Raw genomic sequence first — 20,739 nt, forward strand, 5'->3', positions numbered from 1 at the left:
GATGAAAAGAAAAAGTTGCGGAATAGTCCCTAAATTTCAATATCTTTTTCAAATCAGCCGGGTAAGTTCATATGGTTGAATTTAGATGTTCATTTGTGAATAATTGAATGGTATAATGTGTTATTATATATGAAATTGTTGTGAGATTGTGAAAATTTTGTTAATGAAAGAATAAATGTGGAAATGCAAATTAGGAAAAACACAGGATTGAATACGTTCGTATTGTGACATGTGATGAATTGACGGATAAGACCATGGTTGTTCCATGGAAAAGTGTGAAATGTAGGTATGGTATCATCCATACTGAGTTGTGAAATGTAGATATGGTATTATCAAATCCATACTTAGTTAAGAAACGTAGGTATGGCATTTCCCATACCGAGTTGTAAAATGTAGGTATGGTATTTCAATGAGGAAAACCATACTGAGTTATGAATCGTGGCACTGAACAACGACGTGCTTAATTTCATAAGCTGTTTCCTAATTTGATAATAAGTAATACAAGAGAAGTGAACCAAATGAAAGAGATTGAGTAGTTGTTAATGTTGAGCTCAACTATGTGAAGTATTATAATTGTGGTTGTGAATGACAGGAAACTTTAGTAAATGTTTTGGTATTGTTTGGAAATATTGTGTTTGGTAAGCATTACTTTTAAACCTATGAACTTACTAAGCTTCAATAAGCTTACTTGTGTGTGTTTGATATTTTTATGTAGATTGAATTGAAGTGAAGTTGGTAGATCGGATCAACACAACAAGGCACACTATCTAGATCAATTTCGGTAGCTTTTGTTTTATGTTTAAAGATTTATATGGCATGTATAGAGTTTAAATGAATTGAAGTAAAATTGTTATAAATTAGTTAACAATATTTTGTACTAAAATAGTTTTTAGTTAGTAGCAGTAGTTTGACTTTGAAAATTCACCATAAATTATGAAAATCTAATTAGAGGTTGAATAAGATATGAAATTAAAGCCTATTGAATCTAGTTTCACATAGAAGAAATGGTGTAAGAAAAAGACTTTCATATCAGGAGATATTTGAATTTTTGTGAGATAAGGTCAGAGTGATTTCGAGCTCCCCTGTTCTGACTTGTAAAAATCATTAAAAATTGTAAAAAAATAATTATGAGACATAATTTATATTGTTAGATTCCTTATGAGTCTATCTTCAGGAGAAACAACCGATAATATTATTTGAATTCTGTATAGAGAGATAATTAAATTTTAGTGAAGAGTGGTCAGAACTGTCGAGCAGTGAAACATGGGAGACTTTAAAGAATAAACTGTACTTATTGGCTAAACCAAAAATTCTGAAAATTGTATGGTAGGAAGATACGTGAGTCTAGTTTCAGGAAAAATTAGTGGATTTTAATTTGGAGTTCCGTAGCTGTAGATATAAATAATTTAGTGACTATGACCAAGTGGACAGTTTTGATGTGAATATAGGTAAATAATGAAATTTTTGTATAATTATTCCGTAAACTTCGATAACTTCTTATAACCCTGTTCTGATGAGGATGTGGGTTAGGGGTGTTACAGGTGGTTTTGCAAACAACAATCCACTTAACAAGTTGTTCAAGGAATTCCATGGCTTTCAAAATAGAAGTTAAAAGCTTTTTGTAAACCCACCTTGTGAGCACGTTTAGGAGAAATGTGCTTTCTACAATAACTCATCATTAACTTATAAGCCAAGAGAGTGTTGTCAATTATGTTTCTACCCTTAATGAATGTACTTTGACTTTTAAAGATTATACAAATAGGTACTAAGTAATTTTGTTAGCTGGAACCTTAGAAATACATTTATAGACAATGCTACAACAATAGATAAGCCTAAACTCCTTGATGTGGCTTGGATTCTCACATATTAGAACCAACAATGCTCCATACTGATTTGAAGAAATAAGCTACGTAGCCATAGGAGCTTTCTCATTCCCTTGTTCAAAGATTGATACATTGAAATACTAAAACAACATTAAAAATCTTTAATAAAATAAAACTTCAAATACCATAATAGGTGTAAACAAATTTAGATACCAAAGTAATAAAAATATATACTTAATGGATTAACTCGTGAATTAAGCCTTTGATAATGGTGTAATAATTTTTTAATTCTACGAGTAAAAGTAAGAAGTCGTCATTATCATTAATTGATATCTATACTAATTATAAAGAGCTTGATTGAGTTTGGTGTCACTATAACCAGGTTGTAATTATAAGGTTACCAAAAACCTCTTATTTTTTATAAAAAAAGCAAATATTATTTTAAGGATATTTTATCATTTTAAATCATGTAAATGCACTTGATAGGATTCAAATTCAGAACACAATAATTTACAATGTTTTAGCTTAAATTTATCATTCCACCTAAGTCTCGTTTATTTATGATATTAATGTCTAATAAATATATTTGGTACATAATTTTTTCCACTCGTATTTTGGTTGTGCCATAATTTAGTTTTATTTAATTATCTTGACTGGTTTAAAATAAAGTAAATTGACACCTAAACTTTACTCTATTTTTCAAGTTGGTTCTTAAAGGTTTTTTATTATCATAATGATACCTATGTAACGACTCGATAGTCACGGGTCTCGAAAAGTGCATTTTCGAGATTCCGTTATTGTAAATTGGACTCATAAATATTTTTAGTTAGTTGTGTAGTTAATTAGGTTTTGGTTAGGTGAATTTGCATGAATTAAGAGTAATTAGGTATAAGGACTAAATTGCATAAAGGGTGAAAGTTGAATTATAGATTAAAGAAAAAATTAAAAGGACTAAAGAAGAAATTTTGCCATAATTTATAAATGAGGATGCATAAGGCTGAAATTATTATAAAATTTTAAGTTAAAATATATATAATAATATATTATTTAATATTTAAGTAAATATATATAATATAATAATAAAGTAAATATAATAAACAGGACAAATAAGTAAATGAATAAACAAAGAAAGAAACAAAACGAACAGAAAGGAAAGAAAGAAAAGAAAAAAGAAAGAAAGGAGAAAGATAATATATTAGGGTTTCAAAGTTTCTAAGTTTAATTGATTAGTCAATTTAGTCCTTTTTCTTGTAATTTTATGTTTTTGGAATCTCGGTGTTAAATGTCGAAATTTTAGCAATTATTGAGTTTTTAAATGTTGTTAACGTTGAATAATTTTAGTATTAGAGACTGAATTGATAGATTTTAAGTTAGGAATGAAAAATGTTTAATTGTAGAATAAATTTTAAATTTTGAGTAATAGGGACAAAATTGTAAAAAAATTGAAATTTAGGGATTTAAGTGAAAATAGGGAGTTAAATTTAGTTTAAAGTGAAATTTGTATAAAAATATATGATTAATTGTAAAGAAATAAAGTTAGTCTCGTTTTATGGACTAAATTGAAAATTAGACAAATATTGAGTCAAAAATTGAAATATTCAATATAAAATTGAATTGTGCTATATTGATGAATTTTAATTGTTTTAATTCCGTAGCTAACGTCGTACCGAAATCTTCAACTAAAAAGGAAAAAGAAAAAGTGATGTGGAATAGCTCAGAATTCCTGGTTTGTATTTCTATAATTTGAAACTAGTTATTAATTGTTGTATTTTTTATTTAATGCATATGGTAAGTATTGAGGTGAGTATTTGGCATTTTAACATTGAATTGAATTAAAAGCTGATTGAATGGATTGAATTGATATATATATTATGAATATTGATTATTTGAATTGAAATGAATGTATATATGTGCAAATATGATAATTGAATATTGGTTGTATTTAGAAAGTGAATTGAAACCCTATTAATTGTATCGGATTAAGTCGGATATAGATGACATGCCATAGGATTGGAAGAGTTCAGAGACTTCTTTGATTCGAGTCGATGATGCACTGGGTGTCAATTTACTTCAGTTTAACGGATGAGACACTGGGTGTCAATTTACTACTTCAGATTATCCAATGAGGCACTGGTGCCAAACTGATGTGTAGGTTGGATCTGTGTATCCGTCCGAGTCCGACTCGTGTTAATAGGGGTAAATAAATAATAAAGTTCTATAATTGATATTGAAATGATATTGTATGTGAAATGAAAATGGGATAGTGAATTGAAACATGAAAATGAGATTGAATAATATTTTTGTATAAATAATACATATTAAATTGTAAAAAGCTATTATATAGCAAATGATGAGATTTGAGAATGGTATGAAATGATCTATTTATGAATTGAATATTGAATGGCTAATGCCATTGTTTGAATAAATGTGGTCTTAAATATTCAAATGTGTTTATAACTAAAATATGCATATTATATTATCATGTCTTTAAATATTCGGATTATAGAAATACCACTGAGTTTTACTCAGCATAAGGTTTTGTTTTCCGTGCGCAGATTAAGTACAGTGATTTTGAAGAGTTGTAAATGAGGTTGTGAACATCCATCTCATCACATTTCCAAGTGCCAAGAGGATATGTTTCAAAATTTTGAATAGAATAGCATGTACTTAGGAAAATCAAGTGTATTCCAAATAATAGGGACAAAAATATAAGTAGAGGTGATCATGGGCCGGGCCGAGCCCAAATAAAATTTTAGGACCGTCTACTAGGCTCGGGCCCGGCCCGGCCCAAAATATGGGCCTAAAATTTTGCCCAAGTCCGGCCCGAAATAAAATTACTAAGCCCGAGCCCGGCCCGCCCGCCCATATTAATTTTTTTTTCTTATTTCATTAAATAAAAAATTTAAAATATAATAAATTAAATATATTTAAAAACATAAAAATAAATATTAAAACAAATAAAATAATACTAAAACAATTCTTAAAACAATACACAAATTAACAATATAATAAAAATAGTTATATTAAAAATTTAAAATAATTAAAAATAAAATAAAAAATATATATTAATATATAATTCGGGCCGGGCCGAACCAAAAAACTCTTACCTGAGGCCCGACCCGTTTTTTAAACGGGCCTCGTTTTTTTGCCCAAGCCCATTTTTCGGCCTATATTTTACCCAAACTCTCCTATTTTTCGGGCGGGCCTTCTGGCCGGGCCGGGCCGCCCAGCCCATGATCAGCTCTAAATATAAGTTATGATTTTTTTTTATGTTCAAATATATTAATGATTAGCCAAAATCACTTTGGTACCAAATGTAATATCCTTATATTAGGTTCTTTGGGTCGGACTGGATATAGGGGTGTTACAACCTGACTATCAATCTTATCTCAGTTTACTCTAAAATGATATCAATAAGAAGAACATAACACGTGGCACATTTTTATTGGATGCCATACATTTTTTTGGTAAAATGAGATAAAATTGATAATTTACATATCATTTCAAATGAAAAAACTTTAAAGATCAATATGAAAATTCGAATAATTTAAGCTCAATTTATTAATTACAACTTAAAAAGGTTAATATATTAAAAACCCTTAAACTATTATACTTTATTTAAACAAGCCTTTAAATTATTTTTGTAGTTAAAAAGGCCTTAGCTTATGATTTTTACCTATAAAAGCTCTTGATTTTAATATTAAAATAAATTATTTTGAATTTTAATATTAAAATAAATTATCTACAACTTAACATCAACATAAATTTTAAGAGACTAAAAAAATAATCACTTTAAAAATATTTAAAATATTATTTAATTTTACTTTCAAAAACTGTTATTTTATTTTTTATTTAATAAATTATTCTCATCAAATTCACATCATCATTGAATGCAGTAGGCGTATCTAGGTGGGTCGGTAAGGGCATCGATGCCCTAAAATAAAAAATTATCCATTTAAACTCTTTAAAATTTTAAAATTTTAAATTAATAAATATAAAATTACACTTTAACCTCCTAAAAATAATAAAATATTAATTTAATCATTTAAAAATTATAAAGATATAGAATATTAAAAGTTAAAATTTAATTTCAGCCCTAAAAAAATTTTCTAACTTTATCCTTAATCGAATAGAAATTAATTTAAAATTTTAAAATGTTTTTACTTTAATATTAAAAAATCTCTACAATAAAAATAGGAGTTTAGAAACTTATTTAATTAAAAATTATAAATACTTATTTAAATAAAATATAGTAGGCTAAGTTTTTAAATATATTAAACCACACAATAATCGTTTATTTATTGTCTCCTATTATAGCCAGGAAAATAATTAACGGACCAAATACCCTGCCATCATTTAATTATCAGGCATGAATTGTCTAGTTTTACTTAATTAGTGCCCAACTGTACTACTCTTTTACATGAATAAAAATACCAGCTAATTATTACAGTTTTCTAACCCTTCCTCCCTTTTGGAATTTACAAAATTTGCATTTTGTTAATGTAAAATATCATTAATGTATCTTTTGCCTTTTAAGTCTGAACCACACTTTAACACAGATCTTTTATATTTATAAATTTTAATATTTAAAATAATTTACTAAAACTTATATCAATTTAATTTTAAATTAAAAAATAAAAAATAACTTCTAATATTTACAAAATTAATATTGTATTTCAATATTAAAACTAAAAAAATCATTTTTTTATAAATATAATTTTAAACATTAACACTTTTTATAAAAATATATTAAATAACATATCTGATAAATTTCAAGATATTAATAATATTTTATCATATCACAAATGTTTTTACAAAAGTTATTCTTCTTTCATTTTGGACGGTTATTTTAAGACTTTAAGATCCTTACCTATCACCCTACACAGACAATAAATCATTACGCTTTAATGCTTTGTTACAAACCCTATAGGTATAGAGTTTAAAGTACTATATTTAGTGACTCGTAAAAGTTATCAAACCACCGAAACAATAAAATATAAGGATTTGTTTTGATTGTTAATTGTAGTATGGACTATGAATTGTTTTATAACTTTTCCTTTACTCATTGCATTATTGCATTTTTCAAATAAAAATGGTGAATTTCTCGAATAAAGTTGGCAGATATTATAAAATTGGGCCAAACACCGAAATGCAAAATATTTCTTTGACAACAATTTTTATAATAAGATTGCCTATGAAAAATCATGACCGCCTTGAAGAGAAATGGACTTAAAGAAAAAGGGGAAAGGAGAAATACCCCACCCACACCCACTAGAAGAGAAATGGACTTAAGTATTTTTCAAGGCAAACTCCCATGTGACAAGCACATAGTTAGACAAGTTGTTAATTAATTACTTTATTATAGGCTAGCTAGGGTAGATTATAGTAATTATGATTTTGTTGATCAACAAACATAATTATGATCATCATTAGAATGTCATAGAAGTACCCTTTCAATTTTGGAAAGATTGGACGAGGCTGACCATGCTCTTCTCTTTCAAATTTGTTAAATTGCTTCTTAACAACATTAATGTTCTTATTAAAGACATAAAAATATGCATTATTACTAATTTAAGATAACAAGAGAGCTACTAAGAAAATCAAAACTACAGCATACACTGAATATTTCTCCAACTTTATTAAAATGTTAAAATCCAGAAATCAAAGATATGATACAAGTTATAGAAAGCTTAGCTATAACATTTTTTAACAGGATATAACTGCATTAAAAAACTATATAATTATATGAATTAATCTACACATGCATTTAAAATATAATGAAGGCCATGAGTTTTATATATGGACGTTGTCTCATATTCTTATAGTTAGTGGAAATGCTGTTAGCACTTAGAAACACTCAATGAAGTAGAGACTCGATCTCTTGGAAGAAAGTAAAGCTTTGGCTTATGTTGCCATGGACAAACCATATCCTTATTAAGAACCAAATAAAGTCATCTACATGCATAATTGACTTATTCATCACTTTAGCTAGTCGAGTCAGGTCATGACTTAGTGCAATAACTTTTTATCATACTCAAACTTAAATTTCATACACTCCTAGTTTGTTTTTTATAATTCAAATCTCATAGAATATTAAATTTATTATTCCTTTAAATAAGCAATTCGATTACAATATAAAAAAATGGTGCAAAGGGTTTACAAACACAAAAATTGTATAGAAAATTTCATATCAATCAACTTGAAATTTACGTAAATTTATCACAATACTAGTGTCATGATTGGTATATTAAAATTATTTTTATATTAATAATTATATATTTTACAATTAAATTTTTATAAAATAATTTTTTAATTTAAATTCTTCAACTCATGAACACGAGATTCGAATTGAGGAAAACAAATGAAAATTAATGTAAAAGGATGAATCCTAATGGTTGGCTAAAACCTTAGACGATGATGAAAACATTGAAAATAACTTGTGGAAATTAAGTGAGAATCCATAAGAATCACAATGAAAGAAGGGACACAACACAATAGTGGGTTATCCTCTTCTCACAGTAGTAGGTCCACCGGAATCATCTCTCTCTCTCTCTCTCTCTATAAATATATGTATAAGTAGTAAAAAATGGAGAAAAACATCCACTGGATCTGGGACTGGGAATTGATAGCCATGGAGACTATCTACTTTTATGCAACGTACTGGAGCTTCCAAGTAAATAAAGATTACTCGACGTTTCGATCGTTGGTTGGTCCACAATAACAAAGAGTACACTATTCGGAAGACAACATGAAACCCCTTCGCTATTTTCTTTAACAAATAACCATTTCCATCCACTTTGCAGCAGTTACTGCTGACTTGATGCACCCATGTCTCAGCTCTGTAACCTGAAGCTTTGAAATGATTTCAACTTATACTCCCAACTATTTTGCACGTCAATATCATGTCTTTTTTAGAATTCGTAAAAACAAAAATTTCAGTTCCAATGATAGAGAATCGAAAGCTGAATTACGGTCTGATCTCAAAGTTTAAAAGTACGTACTAAAGTAGGACTTCCCACAAATTTCGAATACTAGTTCATGTTATTTTCGACATTTTAGCCAGGCTATAGAAATTAATCAATGCCTAAGCTCCATTTGATAGGCTTTATTTATTGTGAGCAACATGGGGCCAAAAAGAAGGGGAAAGAAAATAGATTGTGGGGATTTCGGTGAAGTTATGATGTAAAGATAATAAAAAAGATGGCTGTAAAAATAATAAGCTCTCTGCAAGGAATGTGAAGAAATGGGGCCAACAGTGCTAAACAGTTCACCCACTACAATGAGTGATTATAAGAGGCACGTGGAGATCAGCATTTTGATTATAATATATAAATTAATTCATTATTTAAAAATAATTAAAATTAGAATCCATAAAATCAAAAATATGATTAATTGAGTTTTAGTTTAGTTGATATATATTATTGTTGTTGTAATAATTTAAAAGATTTAATGATGTAATAAGTTAATGGATTGAATGGTACAAGAATGGACTAAATTAATTGGTTTAGCTTTCAATTTCAAATATTAAAAATTAACAAATTTAAGTAATTAACAAAATAACGGTGAAATAATATTAAAATAAAAAATAATATTATATAGAAAAACAAACTTTATATAATTAGATTTGAACTATATTTATTTTCTATAGTGATGAAATTTATAATATATAATATACTTAACTTTTTATAAACCTATAATGAGAGTTAAAGTGGAAAAAGGAAATCCTCACTAGAAGAATTTTACATGCAGTGCGGTGGAACTTTTTCCACTAGTGTCATTGAAAACAATGGAAGGGAGCATTGTGATGATGTTTCAAAGTTATTTCCCATTTCCATATGAGGTAAAATTGTGGGGTGGGGGGTGATTTTTTGTTTCAAAGTAGGAACATGTCATTTTTTCTGCACTTACTAACTTGTCAAAACTTTTATGAAGCTAAAAGAAAAATAGAGCGTGGGATGATTTAGCCAAAAAGTGCTTGTGTTTTATGATTAACATCAAAGAAAGAAAGAAAAAAATCTGGTGATAGACAGAGACCTAACCATTATGTTAGTTCTTATCTTTCTTACTAGCAGGAGAAAAGTGAATGTCAAACTATCTAAACTGAAAGTTTGGTGCCTTAGATTTTTGACTTTGAAAGTTGAGCAATCCCAATCCCACATAATTAAAATGAGGAAAAAAAGACTTCGATGCTACCCTTCATAAACTCAACAAAAGTCTTGCAGAATTATGAAAAATACATACGGTGGAGAGTTTCCTACATCAAAGGGTCATATATGTATAACCTTGTGGAGAGTTTCTTACATCAAGGGTCATTTCCCAATAACATAAGCAATTAAAGTTTGTCACGTTCATTGTTCTATCTTCAAAGAAGATTTGTTGGTGGGACTAATTGGGAGGTTGATGAATACTGTAATGGAGAAAAGAAGTGGCAAATATTTTGACCTTTTGAGGATAAGGTACAGCCAGAATTATAGTCCTTGTCATGTGGATATTTTTATTCTAAGTTAGGAAAATGATTTTATACAACTTCATAATTGATCCCTAGCTTAGGCAATCAGTTACATATATGGATGATAATATATCCACTGATATAGTCAACTTCATCACCTCAATCTTGTTTTAGTTGGTTAGGCTTCTAATCATGGAACATCCTTGAAAATGATCAATTTTACCCTAAAGCTAGCTGACCGGTCTTGTTTGGACTACATTGATGATTCTTGCTGCTCTTTTGTGAAGAAGAATGGTGATTAAATATGTTTTAAAAATTAATCAAAGGAGCCATGGATCCTACATGTTTTCAACTTAGCTGAATGCTTTACTGAACACTAGTAAATTTTAACGCAATCAATATGAGAGATAACTAGGAAACGTGTAACAATGTATTGGCAATTTCTATAATAAAGTGAATTTTTTTATCAGACTAGATCATATATATTAATCAAGATTTATGAAAGATTATTATAGCTATTCAGGTTGAGCTGATCAATCAGGGCAAAGGTATTGTCATGAAAAATAAAGCAATAAATATACTATGAAGTAGTTGCAAATCGTATAGATATGCTTCAGAGGCTAAAATTGAATGAACAAAAGGATGCCAATATATTATTGAGACCTCATTTATTGACATTTGCAAATGTCGTTACAAAATAAATTCCTCACTTAGATCTTAACTCCACACGAAACAAGAAAACAACTTTGGACCACTGATAGGCCAATGTCAGAAGCCAAAAAGAAAGGGTCAATAAATCAAAATAGTTGGGAAAAGAACGGAAAAGAAAAAGATTGAGGGGTATGTTTTTGGTCAAACTGGACCCGAGAAATGAGTCATATTGATCAACATTTAGGAAGATCTGCTGGTGGAGGCAGCAGTTTCTGATTAGGAAGTTCACCATCCAAGACAATCCAAGCCATCCTCAAGCCCCAGCTGGTGTGCACTTCTAGATGGCAATGCATGAACCATACCCCTGCAAGCATGTGGTTCTTGTTGTCATTGGTTATTATCATCAAATCTAAGCAAGAATTTGATGCATCTAATTTATGTTCAGCATGTCACTTACCTGGATTGTCTGCTAGAAAACGAATGGCAACCCAACCTCCTGATGGCACACCAACAGTGTTCCTTTCAATAGGGTCAATCAGGTTGAACTTTGCAGGGTCCTTATTTGGATCAAAGTTACCAAAACCCTGACCGACAAGGAAGAAATTGAAGCCATGTAGATGAAGAGGGTGGCTTTCCGCTCCAAGGATGCTCGTGTCCTGCATAACTAGCTCCACAGAAGTGTTAAAAGGAAGCACTACAACCTTTGTTCCGTTGCTTACCATAGTATTGTCAGGTGGTGTGCCTGTATAGTTAAATGGAGTTATAGGACTGCTAGGAAAATCAGGGACGTAAACCCCGTTTGATTGGCCGAAGAAATGAGCCTGGAGTAGTGCTGTAGTTGGCATTGCAAATGATACGTTATTGACTGAAGCTGCAAACTTGGTTCCATTAGGTCCTTGGCAGGTTTGGTTATGCTGGCATGGGCTGGTTCCAAGACCAACTGTGAAGAAAAAATGCTTGTCAACCTTTTGGGGCACGTTGGCAGGATATTGTGCACTGGCCAGACTACGGAGTTTATTCACGAAATTTGTAGCAAAGGAAGTGTCATTTAAAGCAGGTAGATTTGGTTTAAACAAGGGGAGCATTTTAATTGAGATGCTTGAATGAAGGCTATTGGGCGGTGATTCGTATTCTAAGACACCGGCAACAGTCGAATTATCAAATGTTCCTTGGCCTGTCACATATGGTCTAGCAGTCATGAAGAATGTGGCATTTGGATATCTTGGTTTAGTCTTAAGGATCACATTTGTGGTTTGACCAGGGGCAATGAGAAGTGTTTCAGTCTCAAATGGTTTAACATAAATGGCATCAACATCTACAACAGTTAGTGTGTGATTTGCTATGCTGAAGAAGAGCTCATCGTTGAGTGCCGCATTGATTAAACGCAGAAGGTAAGTCTTACCAGGTTTCACCTTAAGCTTGAATGTATCTGTCAAAATTATTAGCCCCCGCGTAAATCCCATATCTCTGTAATTTATGTGGGTGTATATTTAGTTTAACACAAAGTTTTAGCTATTTTGTACCTTTGGCAGAGCAGTTATAAAGTGGTCCAGGAAGACCGTTGATGGTATAAGCATCAGAGACATTCGGGCCTCCACCAGTCTGGAGTGCCTGGCTAATTACAGCCTCAGGGTCTGTATTGAACCACTCTCCTACAATTTATCATAAAGGAGTTTGATTTGAGTTCGCAAAAATAAATGTAGAATCTTAATTGATCAGTTCATTGATGATTTCATTACCGAAAATGATGGGAACTTCCTTGTACGGCTTAGCAAAAGGGTAAGGAACGCCACGCTTGGGAAGAATGATAATGGGACCATAAAGAGTGGCTCTTAACCACGATATATGGGCGTGCCAGAAGAGAGTCCCTCTTTGGCCTACAATTGTGAAGTTGTAAACGTAGCTTTGACCAGTTTGTATGGGACATTGAGTCACATATGCTGGTCCATCTGCCCACCCACTTCGAAGCTGTCGAATGCCATGCCTGTTTAACACCACCACGACATGCAGTTTAGACCTTCTCTCATTAACGATACGAGATCATTTATTTAACTTGTAATATCTGCAGAATATCATTTTCAAAATAAACTTCAATACCAGTGAATAGAAATATTGTTAGGCACATGGTTGACCACTTTTATTAGAAGCTGATCACCCTCCCTTGCTACAATGCGTGGCCCTGGAAATTGTCGGTTCACTGAAACAATGCTCCTTGTACGGCACAAACGTGTCACATTATGCAACTTGATCTACAAAACGGTCAAGGTTCACTAAATTTAGAAGTCATAAGCAAACATATATCTGATTGATAATCATACCAAATTAAAACATACATCAAACTTGTAGTGCCTGGTGATCCCAAGTACGGGGTCAGCAAGTAGACAGAGTGTGAAAAATGAGAAGAAAACCAGAAATGGTGGTGATGAAATAAGAGGAACTGCCATTTCTTTTTCTTGGTCTGATTTCTCTTCCTTTTCGGGCGAACTTTGAACTACTCCTTGAGTATATGTATTCATTGAAGCATACAATAAAGTATATATATAGTAAATTAAAAGGTTGTTTGGTGTGTACTTTTGTTGATTAGGTGATGGAAACTCTCTCTCTGTTTAAATTGAAAAAAAAAAAAAAACCCGTAGCTTCAATGTAGACTTCAGTATGATCCGGAATCAGTTGTTAGAACAACTTTAGAGTGGTGTCAAAGATAAGTCAAATCTTTATATTTTAACAAAGAATTCTATACTACATGAATGTTCTGCTATTTCCCATAATGTACGTGATTTTGAGCAGTTTTCTATGTTTGTAGTAAAAACCCACATTGTCTTCATGGGTGAAACTTGGAACCAACGAAGAAATTCTGTAACATTATTATTAGCCCCAAACATGACACTGACATTTACCTACCATCTATCAGCAGTAAAAAGAGGCTAATCAAGGCAAACTTTTCAGAATGAAAAAAGTGTGAATTTCAATATTTGGACAAACCGATTATGTCAATGTTGAGATTCGAATCTAAACTCGGGTCTAGTTTTGGATTCACCACAATGGGTTTTTAACCTAAAGAGTTTATATGGTTATAAATGATGGATTGAAAACCTAAATCGTGGATTGACATTATCCAGAAGCCTCAACCGTTATGCTTTGTGGCAAAGCGAATTTCAGGGTTTACATCAAGCAGTCATTTCAGAGTTAGATCCCATGCTATTCTTTTTCCATTTTAATTAAGAACAGGTCATGGAGGAATAAGGAGGGAACCCCCATTGAAGCAACTGTTGTACAAGCAAAAACAGACTTAAAACTACAAAAGTTAAGCTTCTGTTTAAAGGGATATATATATAAACTGGACTGGAGATTAGCTTGATTAAAACATATGGAATATGATATCGCACTGTTATATTGTATCAATTACTGAATTAGACTTTTACATGCCAACCACTCTCTCTTTCTCCCCCCAAAAAAGCAAAGATCATGCAAGCTTTCAAGTATGTCTTTTACAGTTTTATGGCTTAAAAAGAAAGCAGTTGAAATTCTTTTTCTTTTTCTCTCCAGCATTAATTGTTTATTAAGGATTATCATGGCATATTGGTATTTTTACGTAGAGACATTCATGTCAAACATCCTTGAGTATTATTGCCTAAAATTTTGCATTTATTTCATGTTAGCAACTTGTCGTGCTCTTGCAGTTTAAAGCAGTCTCATATGAAAATTTTCTCCTCTTTAACAGAGGAGTAAGATCAGGAAGAAAGGAAAAAGAAGGATTATTAAGTATAAAAGAAGATTCCAAAGCTGCAACTTCCATATGGATTATTTTGAACAGATTTTTAAGCTTAGTTTGACATGAAGTCTGTTGACGATTTTTGGGGTGATTGATGCTTGCCTGATGGAAAAAAGGGGCTTCCTTCGGCACGCTCCAGTCTCCACTACTTAATTCTAACATCAAATTTGAAGGCATGCAAACATAGGGTAATAGTCTGATGGGCCTATTGGATCTAGTTTTATGTTGGACCTTAACACAGTCCAAACAGGCAACATGTTTTTCTGCTTCTCATAAAGAACAAATATTTTCAAAATCTTTTTATTACCCTTATATTATGATATTGGTACGGCCCAATACAAACTTAAAGAAACTCTCATTGCCCCGAGAGCCAGCCCTTTTGGGTAAATGGCCCATCAGCTCCACCCATAATGGAACACATCTGTATGAAGTGTCAGAGTATTGCAGTCAATAAAAAGTGGTGTGTTGTTGGAACTTGGCTTGCTCTGGTTTGAGCTTTGGATCCCTTTGGCTTACGAAACTTGATTGGCTCCTGCTCTTTTCGTCTTCCAGCTTCAGAGTTTTGTGTTTTTCACGTTTCAGACCAATGCTTGAGTCTCTTTTTTGGTGCTATTTTGATATGGCCAATCATTGTTATTAGCAAGCATACCGTGTTCGGCTGTTTGCATCCTCTTCTTCTGCAATCTCTCTCCCTTTGAGGGGAAAAAAAACAAATTCTGTTTTTGCGTTAAAAAAAATGTTAGCATTTGCTTCTCATTGCGTCCTATTTGACTGATTTTTAGAATCAAGGGAACTGAAAAAACATGTGAAATTGTGCCGCTGCGATTAAGTTTCATGGATACTGAATAAATGTGCTAGAAAATATTATTCTAAAAAATAGTGATATAATTCTCTGAAGGTTTTTCTTTTATGTATGCATACAAATATAACACTAACATATGCTCAGGCATGTATTCTATAGAGGAAGCGGGATGTGCTGATACTCTAATTAGGTTAAGAAATATTTTTCATACTTCACTTTCCTTGGATGTTTTATTTTCTATCTACTCTAGTTTTAATGCATTTTAGTTGTGTTTGTAATTTTCGTAATTTCCTCCTAACTTTTTGTTACCACTGTTGCGTGATGATGCCAGTGGTGAATGGTTGTGATTCGCATATGTTGTCTCCTAAATTTCAATATCATGTTCCTATCCCTACCAAAATTGACATTAATATCATAGAAATATTGTCTAGGCTTCGGAAATATCCATCGCCAGGGCCTAGTTCTCGACCACCACTTCTCTCCAAAGCTAGCTAACAATCGACATCCTAGAATTGGAATTAGTTTACACAATATGTGTCTTATGATATCTCCATTTTCTCCTCCATTTACCAAACAAACAACTGATGTTCCGATGCAGCAGCAACTTTCAACATGGGGCTGCCATCATTTACTTCGCTGGACTGTCAAAAAGCTATGGACACTGATGATTTCTTATATCAATACTCATCGCTCACCATGGGGACCATTTCTCATTTCCCTTCCAAGCAATTACAATTACAAATTATGCTTAATCGAGATAAGTTGTAAACCCATAATAATAACACTATCACCTAACCTTACTCTTCTTTTGTTTGACATTTTTCTCACTGTTTGGCCATGCTTTGTGAGGTAAGCAAACATGTTCCTTCCATGTTTATAATATTTCTTTTCTTTCACAGAAATACTTTTATCATGTTAAACTAACGTTTTCAGAAAAATTGAGAAAAAAGAGAGTATAAATAGTATATCTATAAGCGCAGTTGGTTTGAGCTAATCTGACCCATGAAATCCAGCTTAATGGATCCAGTTCAACCATTTACACGTGCTGCCCAATTATGTAGCATAGGACCGTGAACTCTCAAGCCTCAGCTGAAAACTATGTATGTTACTTAATTACTACTTCGTGTTTACTTGGTAATGGTCCCACTTACTCAACTCTCTTACTGCTTAGAAATCTTCGCTCTGTCGCTTCAACGACAAGTACTTGGCCGACTCAAAGATTCCATTTCGAGAAACTACACATCAAATATTGTACACTAAAATCTGCATCGTAGTGGGGCTAAATATCTCGAATTGCAAACTTGTTATATATGCATTAACCTGCTGGGATAAGTTTTCTCATATTATTTCTACTTGGATTACATTGGTATTTGGTTTGTCTTTCAGCTGCTTCCTCTTTAACCAATAAAAATCTCAAGGCACCCATCAAAACCCCAAACATGGGATTGCATCTCACCAAACTTACAGCTTTTATCAATTAAATTTATGTAAAATACTTATATGAATTTGGATAATTTAAACAGCAGCAATCATCCATCAAATTACTTTTGCTAAAGTATAATATATTGTTCACGGTTGAAAATACCGGGTTTGAAATGCATATCTGAGAGAGAAATAAAGAGGGAAAAAGGTTGGTTAAGAAGAAGCAGTGAAGTAAAGCATAAGAAGCAAATAAATACATACATAGAGCATGTCCCAAGTAACTAAACAGTTGTTCTACCTTACAGAATGACAGGTAACATCTATTGCTGCTGCATTTCTCTACTTTTGCAGAGAAAAAGGGATAAATTAAGCTCTGTCATATTCCTTATACCCCATAGCCATGTGAGATACAGTTATCCTGTCCAAAGTTTGGAGCAGTTAAATGACAGATCGTAAGCTAAATTACTTTGCTCTGAATTTTCATGTTTTGGAGGCACCATCACAAGAAATCTTGTAAATTATTGAAAAAAAATTATACTTAATTGTGTCATGAGCGAGCTTTTAATATGTAAATGAACAATCCTTTCTGAAGATTAGGTGAAGGTAACTGACATGTTAATATGGAGTTAATCCTTGCACGTGCATGGATCTGATTTCGATAAAGAAGTCAAAGAATTATATTGTATTAGTTCTGACATAATATTACACATCACGCAAAAACGAACACGATATAATACACCAATAATAATAATAATATATACCAAATGCCAAGTCTATAATGCCTTCAAGTTCACTGCAGCAAAGCAACTAGCTAATTAGCATTAGATCAGTGTTCTACTAACTCTATATTCTTTATTATTTATAATTTAAGATTTTCACTTCTAATTTTATTTTACTTTTTATTACCGTGATAATTTCCACTTGAATATAATACAATGTGTGTATATATATATATATTCTTCTAATTAAGAAGGCATTAGAATTTATATTATTGAGAGGAGAAAAGTATATAGAAGGAAGCAATAGGCATGTGCCTCCTCACATCACTCTTTATCATGTGGGGGCGTCTTTGCCACCACATTCAAACCCCACTTTGCTTTCCTTTTTCCATTAGTATCACCATTTTTTTTTCTTTTTAATTTATCCCAAATTCAAAACCATTTTTCGAGATTTTCCCAAATTCCATATTAGAACCTCCTGATTTAGCAAGAAAAATTATTCTCCTATTTAAATCTTGTAGTTTGCTAATTAATTAAGTTAAATATGATTGTTTGAAGTTAAATAGTTTGCTAGAGACACTTAATTTGCATTCTAACCGTCGATCCTTTTAGGGTAAGTGTCTTAATCTTTTTAAATTGGTGTTTGGTTCACTTATTCTTTCAATTCTTAGATTTTTCGTTCATTTTCTCAAAAAAAAAGCTAAGAACATGTTGCTAAACTTGTTTAATACTACAAAACAAATACTTTGTCTAGACAAAGGCAAGCAATCCTTTTTGAAAAAAAAAAATTTATTATGGGTAAACTACACTCAAAATCACTAAATTATTAGTAATGCTACATTTTAATTATTTAGTTTTAAAATTTTTATTTAAATTATTAAACTATTTGAAAGTTTTTATTTTAAGCTATTGGGTGGTTAAGTTTTCTTTTTAAAGTCCGATTAGTCAGCTCAAAGTGACAATTCAACAATCGGTACGGTGAATTCAGTGGCAGAGCCAAAAAGAAATTTTTTGGGGCTCAAAATTAAATTGCATATTTTTACGATAGTAAAAATACAATTTCACTATTTTAATAGTATATATCTTTATCATTTTTAAACGGTTAAATCAAATTTTTATTATTTTTTGGGGTACAAAGTGTAATTTTACTATTACTAATTTAGAATTTTATAAATTATAAAAGGCCTAAATGTCAAATTTTCTATTTTAGGGGTGATCGAGGCCCTTGCCAGCCCCCTTGGCTTCGCCACTAGGTGGATCAGTACCCTTCTACGAGTGGATAACATATTTTAGATTCAAGTCGATTTGATGACCACTGTTTAGAAAAGAAAGATGTTATGATTTTGGTTTGCAGTTTTATGAGGTTTATAGTTGATTCATGAAAAAAAAAACTAAATTATAAAAAATAAGGGAAATGAGGGCTTTCGATTGGTACAGGTAATGCGTACTAAAAAAATTAGGGTAATCTACAAAAATAGTCACTTTTGTTTGCCTCAGGTTACATTTTAGTCACTTATGTTTGAAATGTTACGTTTTAATCACTTATGTTATTATTTTGTTACGAAGTGATCACTCTACCGTTAAGTTCCGTTATCTCTCTAACGGTAATCCTACGTGATAGTCCAACTAGATTTTAAGTAACAACTTGGATTTCTAAATGGGATAAAAATAGATTTTAATTGAAAATTTTAATTAATTAAAAATTTTGAACTTAAACCTTAACTAAAAAAACTGTTCATATCCTCTTTTTTAATTTTTCTTCTATCTCTTCGTTTTTTCAATGGGTTTTTTTTTCTTATTTGATTGGAAAAACTATTATTAAGATCAAAATAGTTGAAATCAAATTGACTCCTTCATAAAGATGGATTAAATGGAAGGTTCAGGTATGTCTTTTTTATATTCCTCTATCTCTTTTATTTGGTATTGAAAAACAAAAGATTAGATTTTTTATTGTTTAATGAAAACCCTAAATTAAAATTCTTGATATTTTCTTCTATTTTTTGAAATTGTTTGTAAACATGTATTTTATTTTGCGTCAATAGACATCCCATAAAATGCAACCAGAAACATGTTTCATTCAAGCTAATTTTAAAATTTTCGAAAAAATTTATTACTTTCACTGTTCTTGTTCCTAATTATTATATTTTCTAGTTCTTTCACAGTTCTTGAATAATTGGTTTCTCAATCAATTTTTTTTATCTGAATCAACTTGCATGTTCACAATCTCTTTGTGAGTATTCCAGATTATTTTCTTATTGTTGATTTCAACTATTTTGATCTTAATAATAGTTTTTCCAGTCAAATGAAAAAAAAACTATTGAAAAAAATAAGAGACAGAAGAAAAAGTAAAAAGAGAAGATGAACAGTTTTTTTAATTAAGGTTTAGGTTTGAAAATTTTAATTAATTAATTTTTTTAATTAAAATTTTATTTTCATCCCATTTAGGAATCTAAGTTGGCACCAAAAATCTAGTTGGACTGCCACCTACGATTACCGTTAGAGAGATAACAAAACTTAACGGTAGAGTGATCACTTCGTAACAAAATAATAACATAAGTGACTAAAACGTAACAATTTAAACATAAGTGACTAAAATGTAACTCGAGACAAATAAAAGTGACTATTTTTATAGATTATCTAAAAATTAATATCAATAACAATTTTACCAAACCAATAATTTAAATGAAAATTTTCAAATAATTTAATGATAATTTTATAATTTTTAAAATTTAATGATGATTTATGTATTTTTTTTTCTTTTAATCGTTTAAAACAAGCAAGCAAACAAACCATCAATTTTAAACCAAAACGACTTTAATAAATAAATAATACACTCACCCTCCATAGCAGTGATTGCTTGGTGCTTTCGTTTCATGCATGAAGAAGGCGTAACGAGTGAAATTTAGGTAAGAAATCTTATATTTCCTTTTGAAATGCTAACCAAAGTAGTTACCTAATTATCCCAAGAAAGGAAACAACACAAACAAAAGGAAATAGTGATTTTATTTTATTTATAAAGACATATCCATCTTTTTTTCTATAAAACCTAAAGTTTTTCATATTTCCCCACTTATTTAGGTTTTCTTTTGAAAAAAAATAAA

At 30.9% G+C, this 20,739-nt stretch overlaps 1 protein-coding gene across 1 annotated transcript; it reads right to left on the minus strand.

The window, feature by feature from the left end:
- Positions 1-10,898: 10,898 nt before the first annotated feature.
- LOC108450795 (laccase-17-like) lies at positions 10,899-13,499 on the minus strand. Its single transcript, XM_017748566.2, has 6 exons — positions 13,257-13,499; positions 13,021-13,172; positions 12,663-12,907; positions 12,447-12,575; positions 11,381-12,352; positions 10,899-11,287 (listed from the first exon to the last, which is right to left on the minus strand). The coding sequence occupies exons 1-6, from the start codon at positions 13,437-13,439 to the stop codon at positions 11,157-11,159; spliced, it is 1,812 nt and encodes a 603-aa protein (XP_017604055.2). The 5' UTR covers positions 13,440-13,499; the 3' UTR covers positions 10,899-11,156.
- Positions 13,500-20,739: the final 7,240 nt, after the last annotated feature.

This window comes from Gossypium arboreum, chromosome 5 (assembly GCF_025698485.1).
Source record: "Gossypium arboreum isolate Shixiya-1 chromosome 5, ASM2569848v2, whole genome shotgun sequence".
Taxonomy (NCBI): Eukaryota; Viridiplantae; Streptophyta; class Magnoliopsida; order Malvales; family Malvaceae; genus Gossypium; species Gossypium arboreum.